Raw genomic sequence first — 11,497 nt, 5'->3', positions numbered from 1 at the left:
AAGCAGCTTTGTGAAACCTCTGCTGAGGATGCAACTGCCAATGCCTGTCATCTTGTCCTTGCAAGAAATCTTAAGTATCATTAAGGAAATAATGCTGGAACATTTTGAAATGCACATTTATAGGATTTCCTTGGAGAAAGAAACCTCTCGATCTCTGCAAGATTTTGCTCATTTTTTTCTTAAACTCAAAAATAAAACCTGTAAAGTGCATTCCTAACAAGCTGTAGTGTGCTTTTTGAGGCACTTTCAATGTTGTGGTTAAGCACAATGAGATCTCGCTTAGGAAGAAAGCCGAACTTGATAGGATCTTGCCTACACAGCAGTGATCTGCGCTATGCGGAGGCTTCCACCGTCCTTTCCCAGTAAGTAAAGTTCATAATGGCGGAAGGGTCAAGTGTGTTACTCAATGGTGTGTTGTGGCTAATATCACATCATGAGCAAATCCCGTTTCCATGTGTGCTGCGGGTAATGAGTATCAGCGTTTCCGAGCTGCTGCAGAGCACGTCCCTCCGTGGGTCCGGGAGCCCCATGCTGAGAAGGTAAGCGCCGCTGCGCTCGTTTTACAGACTGAGAAACTGAGGCACGGGTCTGGCTGGGGTCACTCGGCAAGCGGGCGGCTGTGCTGGGAGCGGAGCCCAAGTCCCCTGCGTTTCGCGAGGCGTGCGTCCGGCGCGCTCTTGGACAGCGCGGGGCTGCGAGCGGAGGACTGGACCTTGAGGCCGAGGGCGATTCACCCCCACGAGCCCACGTCGGGGGCGCCGGCTGAGAGTGGTGGCAGCGCAAGTGTCAGGGACGGGCTCGGGCTGGTTCGAACTCATGGTGATGGACTCGTTTGAACTCTCGCTGCTGTCTGTCTCGCCAGGCCTCGCGCATCCTCGAGGCAGGAGGATGCGAACTCAATGGGGCCTGGGGCGCCGGCGCCTCGGGAGTCTTCACTACCGCGTGGCTGGGACCAGGCAAGGAAGCCCCGGGGGAAAGCGGCAGCTTGGAGGTCCTTGCGTCAGCCGGTTGTGTCTCTTGGGTGGCTGCCCAACGGGTGGCCCTTGGGCGTGTTGGCAGCTGCGGGGCTTGGTGTGAGGCCACGTGGGGCCAGGCCCTGGGCTGGGGGTCAGAGGTCAGCGCTGCAGTGGCTCCCTCACGGCCCCGCCCGTGACCCTCCTGTTTCACGGCGGGGGCGGGGCGGGGCGCTTCCTGCCCCGGGCCTGGCGGGCCTCCCGCCGCCCCCACGTGGAAGCCGCTAGGCGCCGCACCCGCCCTTCAGCCCTGAACAAAGATGGCGCCCGCCGGGTGACGCACGAGGGCGGCCTCAGCCAGCGCCAGTACGCTTGCGCAGAAGCGCCGCGCGGGACAGCCGGAAGCGCTCCCTTTCTTTTTCTGTCTTGCCGCCGCCGCTGCCGGAAGTGCTCGCTGGAAGGCGGAAGTGACGGGGGGCGCCTAGGTGGCCACGGGATGGAGTCGGAGCCGAAGTCCCGTGCCGAGCACTCAGGTGGGGGAGGGGTGGGGAGGGGCTCCATCAGGCCCCGCCCCCCCTGCACACCCCGCCCTCCTCCAAGTGCCGAGACCCCCGTCGGGGGGCGCGTCCTAACTACTGCTCTGCTTTCCGCTCCTACCTCACGCCCGGTTTGCCGCTCAGCTTTCTGGTCCCTGTTCGTGGCCCGAGCTGCTGTTCTGCTTTCTGCTTCCCGCCCTGAGCCTCATGCCCAGCCGGTAGCTCTGTTTTGCGCTCGCTGACCTGTGCTGCTGCGCTTTCTGCTCTCTGCCCTGTGCCCCATGCCCGATTTGCTGCTTTGCTTTCTGCTCCTTGCTTTGTGGCTGATCTGCTGCTCTGCTCCCTGCCCTTGTGCCCAATCTACTGCTCTGCTTTTTGCTCCCTGTCCGGCTGCTTCTGTGCTTCCCGCCCCTCCTTGATCTGCCGCACGGCCCATGTGCACGCGCCCCACCCTTCCGCTAAACAAAGCTGGGGGAGAAGGGGTTTGTCGTCTGTAAACGTGGAACCAGCCTGCTGCTTGGACGGATAAAAAAGGAGCGTGAAGCGATGGTTTCCCGGCCTGTTGGCACGAGACCCCGAGTAAATAACGAGGTGCTGAGCAGCACCACAGTTTGCGGCTCCAGCAGGAGACTCCTGGCCGACAAGGGCGTGCATTCGGCGGAAATGGCTGAACTTGTCCCTGTTGGGGCGGGTGCCCTTTTAAACCCGGACGGGTTCTGCCATGTGGCATCTGCACCCATGACTGATCCCGCCAGCGCCCCTTGTCTTGCCACCTTAAAAATGTTTCTCTTTGGGGCTTCGGCCACATTTCAGCCTCTCCTGGAGTCTGCAAATTGCTGGCCCTGCTTATCTCGGCAGCAAGGAGAGACGATTTTTGTGCTTCGTCTCTGTCATTTTAATTTAAATCCCAGGCGCAGTCTGTGTCAGGCTGGGCCATCCCGACAGCAAAATGTGGCGCAAGTTCAAAGAGAAAATCACAAGTGACTCTGGTAGAGACCGTGTCTTTGCAAAGTGATTTTTCATTCAATGTTTTAAAATACACTAAAAAAAGGGGGGCACAATCCTGCGCGCTGGATCCACTGGGCTCCTTTCACCCTGGTGTTCGCCAGCACGGCTGCGAGTCATGAATCTGCCTCCATGAAATCACTTCTAAATTTGGTCCAGCGTACCAGGTTCGGAAACGAGGATGTTACAGTAAATTTTGATCCAGTATTGGTTTTGTACAAACAAATAAGCAGTGGAACTGTTCCCAATTTTAGTCCCAGTGTTTAAATAGAGGATGATTTTAAACAGCCTGGTGGCTGCAGTGAAACATTGTAGCCTTGTGCCTGAGTACCAGGAACTGAAATGGACTGAAAGCAAAACCAACAAGGCTCCCTTTATTATGGAGAAAAATGCAGACAGTGAGCAGCAGAGATGAAAGGCGCATTGGATTTTTAAAACTCAGTTTGTCTCGTATAAGGTTTGGGTTAGAATGGTTCATAAATGTATTTTTTTACTTTGAGTGCTCCTTTCATCTGAAGGAATATTGCAAGAAAACAGAGGTGCCTGAATCATTGCTTTAGAAGTGTTTTCGATATGTACGCTGAAATAGGAGTCCTGTGTGGCCAGAACCTGATTGCCAGTGTCGATGTCGCGAGTGCCTGCTACCCCCTGGCGGCGAACAGCGAGCACCGCGGTTTTTACAGATCTATCCTAATTCATATTTTCATTTCTGTGATTTATTTTACATGCATTTTTATTAGTGCTTATGCCTGGTTTGATAGCATAGTTTTCATGGCTGGGGAAGGAGAATTCATTTCTGAAGACAGGGCTGGTTAGACATATTAAACACGGAGAGAAATGCATCCTGAATTCTGTATAAGATCTGAATTCTTTTCATGATGATTTGTTAGCCTATCTCCGCTCTTTATTATCCCTGTCCTGTCTACCCAGGTGTTTTGTGAGCAGGTCGTGATGGTGCTTTTTTGTAGAAAGACGTTCTAGTCCCATGCAGTCCTGTGCTCTCTGCCAACATGGTGGGTTGCAGCTCTTTCTGGACTTCTGATATCAGGTGTGCAGTTTTCACACAAGAGCAGGTTTCTTACTGTTTGATTTGAACCTTACTGACAAATTCTTTGCAGAATTTTTACAACATCTAAAGTGCTCAGACTATATTTTTGCTGCCTTTGTTCTGTGAGATTTAGTAGGATTTAGAGTTGGGTTGAAGCACCCCCCATTTCTGCCTAGGAGAAAAACAGTACATCTTCCTGACGTAGTACTCTGCGCCCTGGTTTAATTACTTTGCCCAGAAGAAGGGGACACATGAGCAAAATCAAAAGTGTTGGTGTGTGAGAAAAGAGGAACTGTAATCTACTGGCTAAAGCCTGGAACCAGGCGTCAGTAACTTTGGGCTCTGTTCTCAGTTTTGCCATGGACCTGCTGGGTATCCTTGGGCAGGTTCCTCAGTTTTCCCCACCTGTGAAATGGAAATGGAGAAGTGTTGTCATCCCACAAGGTGCTTTGAGGCCAAATTGATGATAATTGAAGTACTTGTAGAGTTCTCTGTGAGGTTTATAACAACTGGACCAGCACAGGAGCGTGCTGTGCTATCCTGTCAGAACTTAAGGGACACTTGGGGCTTCTGTTTGTCAAAGCAAGAAGCAGCCAGGGGCTACAGGGCCAAGGGAAAAAGCATGGTGTCACTGAAAACAGCATAACGGATCTAGAGGCTGCTTGCTTTGTAGCTGGCCCACAGAAGCTGGGCATCACAGCTGCCTTGGAAATGTCAGTCCAGAGTGCCAAGGTGTGAATAAATCTTTAAGTCGCTTCCTCAAACTGGCTTATTTTCTCCAGTTAAGGTCGGGGGAGGTAAGAGAGTTCCTGTAGCATATGTGACTTGTTTGAATCGGGCAGATGCCCTCACTCTAGTGAGTACGGCCCCCTGCCAAAATGTTGGAGACACACGGAGACAGTGCTCTCTAATGTCATATCAGGTAAATTGAGTTTTCTGCCCTGTGCAGGGCCCGAGCGCTGAGTGCGAGAAGCCTGCGGAAGGCAAGTGAGGGAATGGGCAGTGAGTTTGGTGCTAGCGAGGTGTGGGCTTGACAGGCCTGAAGGAGTCTGCTTTCCCTCACAGCCTTTTCCTTGCTGCTCTCCGTGTTTCAGCCCTGCCCTAAGAGCACCCCGTTGGGAAGAGAGAAGCTAGCAGGCCTTGTGTCTGTTTTATAGCCAAATCCAGCAAAACTCGTAGGCACGTGCTTAACTGCAAACCTTTACTTTAGGTCTTCCCCTTTCCGCAAAATATCTGTTTAAAACTCAGGGGATTTTACATGCTTTGCTGAACTGGGGCTTGAGCCATTTGCCTTTTCAACTGAGACAGCCAAGGAGGCTTTTGATGCGTGTGCTTGCCCAGTAAGTGGATTAACAGAGTAGACTGTGCCCTCTCCCTCAGTCTGTCCAGAGGGAAGAAGCCATGAAGGTGTTTTTTCTGTATGTACATGGTAGGCTGAGGCAGCTTGGCTCTGAGGCCACAGTGTCTTACAGAAGAGAAGTTCTTGTTCCATGTAGGCTTGCAAACGTGCGCTCATGAAAGTTATAGAGTTGGCCATTAAGTAGGTTTCTGTACCGTGCAACCATGGTCTAATCCAGCAGTACTCTCTAGAATCGCAGATCTCTTTATTTCAGGTTTCAAAAACCGGAGAGAGGATTTCTTCTATGGAAAGCATCAGTGACCCATCACGGAGGTCAGAATGAAGCTGCTGAAAAGACGAGAACCCTACCTTCGAGAAGTCCTGCAGTTTGCGGTGTGGTGCAGAGCCCTGACGCTTCTGCTCCAGGTAAGCCTCCTGCGCCAGTTTGAGGAGCTAGCTTAGTTGGACAGTGCTACAGAAGTGCTTGGTTGAGTAGGATCAGCTCCAGAGTAGCTGGGAGTAAACTAAGTCGTAACTGGCTGCAGGAACACAAGTGCTAGAGAAGAGACCTGTTAGTTCAGCTGCATCCTGCAGGCAGGGGCTGACACAGGACTTGGATTTTTCCCTCTGTGTTTCCCAGAGCTTTGTGCAGTCCAGATGTAGGTGTCCCAAGCGATTGGGAACCCCACCTGGAGCAATTTCAGCCCAGCAAACCTTGCCATCGGGAACTTTTCCTGATACTCACCCTGCCTGTCTGGGCCCCTCACTGTACTCCCTTACTGGTGTGAATACTCCCTGAACTCCTGGAGTCTTCATTCACTGGCCCTGTCTTCAGTACGAGGCATGGCTAGTTTCAGTTCTCTCCCTCTCTCATCCAGGCCCTGTTTAACCTCCTGATCCCGGACCACGCTGCAGACGCCTTCTCTCCACCCCGCCTGTCTGAGCCCAGCTTCTGCGACTGGCTATTGGAGTGGCTGTTGGGAGGCTTGTCACACTGGGATGCAGAGCACTTCTTGTTTGTAGCTGAGCATGGCTATGTGTATGAGCACAACTTTGCTTTCTTCCCCGTGTACCCCCTGAGCATACGAGTGGTGGCAGAGGTCAGTCTGTGGCCCCTGCAGGGGCTGCTCTGCCTACGGAGCCGCCTGCTCCTGTCAGCTGTACTTTTAAACACCCTCTTCTCTGTTCTGGCAGCTGTTGTCCTCTACGAGCTGGGCTGCGTGGTGCTGCAGTGTCGCAGGACAGCCTTCCTCTCTGCCATCCTCTTCTGCCTCACCCCAGCCAATGTGTTCATGACAGCCGCCTACTCGGAAAGCATGTTTGCCCTCTTGGCGTTCAGTGCCATGTGGCAGCTGGAGAAGGGGCGTAGCTGGACCAGCGGACTGCTTTTCTCCTTTGCTGCTGGCGTGCGCTCCAACGGGGTGATCAATGCCGGCTTCTTGCTCTATACCCAGAGCAGACGCCTTGCCCTCCAGCTCCAAGCTGGTGCGGGGTCTGTCATGAAACAGGCTTGGGTCTGGAGGCAACTTCTCGGCTTGGCAGCCTCCGTAGTTCTGACGTGTGCTGGCCTCTTTTTACCTCCTGCTTTGTTTCAGCTCTATGCTTACTTGAGATTTTGTGACCCTGATGTCAGCCCTGAACATGCTGTTCCCCAGCCGCTGTTGCAGCTGGCCGTGGACAAAGGGTATCGCCTAGCAAGCATGACTGGGGTGAAACCTGCTTGGTGCTCCCACCGGGTTCCTATGATCTATTCTTACATTCAAGATGTTTACTGGAACGTGGGTTTTCTGCAATACTTTCAGCTGAAACAGATCCCCAACTTCCTGCTAGCTGCTCCCATCACAGTGCTGAGCGCTTGGGCTGCCTGCGTCTACCTCACTGCCAATCTCCAGGACTGCTTAACGCTTGGCCTGGTGAGAAGAAGGAATAAAAGCGGGGAAGGAGAGGGCTCTGCTAAGCCAGGGGTTGGATTTTGCTCCTCTGGTGTCTTCGTGTATGTGGTCCACGTCACTGCTCTCTTGGTATTCGGACTCCTCTGCATGCACGTGCAGGTAAGATGATCACAGTAACGTGTAAGTTGTTTCTTCAAGGGAAATAAGTGCTGAGGAAGGGCGGTGGATGGATAGTCACAGGGACTGAGATACCCTAACCACAGAATAGGCCCAGGACAGTGCAGGCTTTTTTGCCTGGAAGCTCTGCCTTTCCCCTCTGGGCTGCTTCCAGATGAGAGATCATTGCTTCAGTTTCCGAAGCCGTTTAAGTCATTTCTGTCATTGAAACTGATCAAAAAGAGGCCGGCGGGTGCCAGGGCTGATGGAAACGCTGGGTTACCAGCTTGTTTCTCGTAGGCCATCTGTCGACTGGATGATGTTTCTAACATGCTTATCTCCAGTTGAGCCAAATGGTGCTAATCAGCTCTTGGGCGGGGGAGTGTCCTGATGTTGGGCCACTACCAATTTGGGTGGGATTTGAAATGGTGGCCTGGAAATGAAAGGCTCTGTAGACCCTTGCCACTCCCTAGAATTGATTCAGGACTGCTTCTGACACTGCTACCGACACAAGGAAGGCGGTTGCAGGAGCCAGCTTGGGGGAAACCCAGGTATGGGTCATGAAGCATGAAACAAAACCACAAGTGGAGGAAGAGCTCACTTGTTTTGCCCTGTCTCTCACTGCTTAAACTGGACTCCATTTTCTGGACTTGCTGCCCTGCTGCCCCTCGGGCTGACCCCATTGTGCTGGCATGTCCCCAGCACATCTGTGCACGTGAGTGCCTACATGTGCTTGACAGTTAGAGACTCGTGGGGAGCGAGTTTGGTTCTGGGCCTCCAGTCTGTTCAGGGGTCTGGAATGCCGCAGGGCACACATGATAAGGGATGCCAGAACCAGCACTTTGTCCACAGCTCTGTAAGCCATTTGCAGTCCCTTATCTTTCCCACGAGGCAAACTAGGTATTTTACCCACATTGCCTTCCCCATGCAACATGCATCGCATCTGTAACATGTCTTGGGATCCTTCAGGATGGGATGCCCTGCATAAATGGGAAATATCCTTGTTATCCAAGGGTTGGACTTCTCCTTTTCTTGAGGCAAAGACAGGGGAATTCAAATCTCGGGAACCGCTAGCCACTGCACTGCTCAGGCACTGGGCTCTTGGAGATGGTTTGGTGGACATTTTGCGTAGTACCAGAGGAATTGGGGTTGTTACTGTTTTTATAATCTAGAGGTTACTTGGCTGCTTCCCCAGCTATCTTTGTTGGGTAAGTCTGAGCTGAGACACATTTTGCCCCGAGCATAATAAATTCTAGCGCTACGGAGTAGGGCAGTATTTCATTCCAATTGAGCAGTAGTCTGAGACAGATTGTCCCTTTCCTTCTTCGCAGTGGAGGGTGGTTGGATTCACAGGCCTGTAATTAATGCAATTCCTTTTTCCACTTGTCATTCTCAGGTCCTAACGCGGCTCCTCGGCTCGTCCTCCCCGGTGCTGTACTGGTTCTCTGCTCACCTGCTCCAGGACAGCGATGCCTTGCTGTGGCGAGAAGGGGATCCCACCCAGACTGCAGCTTCCCTCTCTGAGCAGCCCCCTGTAGGCAGCGCTCTTCTGGGGTTGTTTGGAACAGGGGTTTCTGAAAACCCCCTTCCACGATTATTGCTGAATTACAGAAGGAATACTGCCTTGACCAAATGGGTTCTGGGGTACTTCCTGTCCTTCTGGCTGCTGGGACTGATTCTGCATTGCAACTTCTTGCCTTGGACGTAGCTAGAGATCGTGTGTGCACGTGCATTTGGGACCGACTTCCCAAGAGAAGCAGAATCACTGCTCAGAGTTGTGACTCACTTTTAACCTTGACGGAAGGGAACTATGCTGTTGTCTTCGTTGCGTACAAAGTTGCACGGAGCCACCAGTATGTGCATGTTCCTCGAACAGCCGTGCTCTTTTTTGTAACCCCCGTCCATCCTTATTCCAGCCCTCCTTTCTCTCCTTTGTCATTTTCACCGCTCATCTTATGGCCAAAATCTGGTCTGTAAACTCTCTGGGGCAGGTAACGTGGCTTTAATTCTTACATCTTCTGTGAAGCACTTTACCATGATGAATAAGTAAGTATCTGATGAAATGAGTGGGAAGCCCACTGCTGTCTGAGGAGCCTATAGCCAGCGTGTCTGCCTACAAAATAAAGATCCTGAGAAACTCAAGGAAGCAGCCTTCATCTCCAAGTGAGACGCTTTCTCCCTGCACCAGGAATGTCTTGTTCTCTCTGGCCCAGTGCTCTGGGGACTCCCTTTGCGTGTTGCATGTAACGGCTGATGTGAAGGAGACACTGGAGTGATCCTCAGGGGAGATGTCACCAAAGGGACTAGGGTGCTGCAGCTCACAGGTTCTCAAGAGGGCGCGAGTGGAGATTTACTGATGGCGTATGAGTATTGTCAGTATGCTTTGCGGGTTTTGGACCAGTCAGAGGGTTTTTTTCTTTGTGAAAGGGCATCTCTCACCTGGGAAATCTTAGAGCCCCAGCAGGGAGGAAGAGAAGCCATGCGATAGGGGCAGGGCAGCTGGACATCAAGGGAAAGAAATAGCCATTTCTCCCTGCTAGAAACCATGCAGTCTTAGAGCAAGGCCTTTTGAGTTCTCCCCTGGCTTCCTGTGCGAGACAGCGATCCCTTTTCATGTTAAGGCTGTGGGGCAATTATTGTATCGCTTATGGGTGCCAAACATGACTCAAACAGAACACATTTGAGTATCCAAGTCACATTTGTTTCCTTGAGTAGTAATATGCTTTATTGGGCTACTCTTCCACTAAATTACAGAAACTTGGGCCTGAATGTGGGGCCCTGACTGCTGGGTGATACCGTCCCGGGGCACAAATGCCTCCACAGGCCGATTCTTCCTGGGCTTCAGCCACTTCTGTAGTTGAGGCTGATCTGGGCCTGGGGGTTACCACGGTGGAGGGGAGGGGGGAGTCAGGCCCAGGCCGGTTTGTTTGCTGGGAGCAGATCCCTTGGCGACCAGCCTTTCCACGCCTGTTCTCCCCTCCAGGCTACCCCAGCGAGAGCTCTCGTCACGTCCGCCACTGTGACTGTGCCGAGGTGTGAAAACGCAAGATGCCAAAACCTGCTTCCATGCACACTGCCTGGGTCTTCTCGCCTGGCCCCGCTGGGTCCATTTATATTTGGGCTGAAGAGCTGAATTCTTCATTAGTCTCGTGTGGCTGTGCCTGCATCCCCGAGGGAGCGTGAGAACTCCAAAGGGAGACTGCCGGCCAGAAACAGGAACCGCGGTAACATCAGGGTGCAGCTCAAAGCAGGCAGGGGATCGGCTGCTTGGCCTGCGCCCCCCTAGCACGCTTGCTGCGTCGTGTGCCAGCTGGGAGGCGGAAGGAGCTGCGCCGAGTGGCACTTCAGGTCCGCGGCCCAGCGCTCCTGCTGCATTTCTCCGCAGTCGGGCCCTCTGGCCTTGGCGCGTGTCCCACGACCTACCTAGTCTATCTCGAGCTTCTTCCAGAGCCATTTGGTGGCTCGGGTAACACGACCGCGACCTGGGCCTGTTTTCAGGCGCCCACTTCTTCCTCCGAGGGGCCCCCGCGCAGACTGAGCTGTCCTCGTGCTTGTGGGCGGCCCCTCTAGGGGAGACGGGTTGTGGTGGGTTTTAGGAGAACTTGTGCCAATAAAGGGGTTTCATTGCCAGGGCTGCCCTCCCACCGGCACTAAATCAACTTCAGACATTTAGAGAATGAAATCATTCCCCACAGACCACTTAGCGTTTGCTTGCTTTGGACGGTGATGGCTTGGGGAAGTTACTGTTAGCTGGTCTGTAAATAGTATAGGGGTTCTATGATGTTACAGCTTCAAAGCCATTGTACGGTTGTGCGCGTGGCTTTTAAAGCCTAGTTAGGGTGTGTGGTATGAGGGGGCCGAGGCTGGGACAGAAGAGGAGGAAGTGGGTAGCTTTGAAGATGGGATGAAATCTTGCATTGCGGGATGTGAAGTCGGGCATCTGGGAACCAGCAAATTCTGTTGTAAGCTAAAATCCTGGAGGCCGCAAGCGAGAGCGCCTGGCCGCCGGCGGGATGCGGAGGAAGGGCGCGGGCAACAGAAGGAAGTGTCATCCTGCCCCTTCAGGAAGCCGCAGGGCAGCCGGCCGTGAAGCCCGCGCCCAGCCGGAGAGAGAAGCAGGCGCTCGTGGGGCCGGCGCCGCTCCGTGAAGCAGGGCAGCCCGTGGGGCCCCCGGGAGCAGCGGCCACGTCGGCGGAGAAGATGGAGGCTGGACGTGGGGAGAGCTGCGCGGTCGCGGCGGCCGCGATCCGGGCCCCGACCCGGGTCTCCCAGAGGAGGCCGGCCGAGCGCGCGGTCCCGCCCCGGGCAGGGCCGGACTCGGCGGGCCGCTGAGGCCCCTTCTGCGCCCGGCGCGGGCGGGGACGGCCGAGGGCGCTCTGCTCGGCGTGGAGGAGACGGGCTGCAGGAGGGTGTAGAAAAGGCTACGCGGGGGGGAGAAAGTCGCCGGGGCCTTGTTACCTCAGGAAAGGATGCGGCCTTTGCGCGGGGCGCGGCGACGAGGACAGCCCCGGCCGCGGGGCGGTGCCGGTGTCGGAGGCCGGCGCCACACGTGCGCGCAGCCGCGCCGG

General features: G+C 54.1%; 1 protein-coding gene across 5 annotated transcripts; it reads left to right on the top strand.

Moving 5' to 3' along the window:
• Positions 1-1,385: 1,385 nt before the first annotated feature.
• On the top strand, positions 1,386-9,071 carry PIGV (phosphatidylinositol glycan anchor biosynthesis class V). Of its 5 annotated transcripts, XM_019547989.1 has the most exons (5): positions 1,405-1,486; positions 3,425-3,507; positions 5,156-5,307; positions 5,760-6,932; positions 8,326-9,071. In XM_019547989.1, exons 3-5 carry the CDS (start codon positions 5,221-5,223, stop codon positions 8,635-8,637), a joined length of 1,572 nt encoding a protein of 523 aa, XP_019403534.1. In that variant the 5' UTR covers positions 1,405-1,486; positions 3,425-3,507; positions 5,156-5,220; the 3' UTR covers positions 8,638-9,071. The 5 variants fall into 5 exon arrangements, 4 of the variants coding, with proteins under 4 accessions (XP_019403532.1, XP_019403534.1, XP_019403533.1 ...); XM_019547987.1 differs by lacking the exon at positions 3,425-3,507 and having other exon boundaries at positions 1,386-1,486; XM_019547988.1 differs by lacking the exon at positions 1,405-1,486 and having other exon boundaries at positions 3,102-3,507.
• The last annotated feature ends 2,426 nt before the right edge of the window (positions 9,072-11,497 follow it).

This window comes from Crocodylus porosus, unplaced genomic scaffold (genome assembly GCF_001723895.1).
Source record: "Crocodylus porosus isolate Cpor-Errol unplaced genomic scaffold, CroPor_comp1, whole genome shotgun sequence".
In the NCBI taxonomy this organism is placed as follows: domain Eukaryota; kingdom Metazoa; phylum Chordata; order Crocodylia; family Crocodylidae; genus Crocodylus; species Crocodylus porosus.
Note: the sequence above shows the minus strand (reverse complement) of the source record. Positions and strands in the feature narration are given on the sequence as shown.

Excerpts from the sequence above, each read along its gene's own strand:
- PIGV (XM_019547987.1), top strand. The coding sequence starts at position 5,221 with ATGAAGCTGCTGAAAAGACGAGAACCCTACCTTCGAGAAGTCCTGCAG. Across the intron at positions 5,308-5,759 it reads CCCTGACGCTTCTGCTCCAG|GCCCTGTTTAACCTCCTGAT; the intron begins GTAAGCCTCCTG and ends TCTCTCATCCAG. Across the intron at positions 6,933-8,325 it reads TCCTCTGCATGCACGTGCAG|GTCCTAACGCGGCTCCTCGG; the intron begins GTAAGATGATCA and ends TGTCATTCTCAG.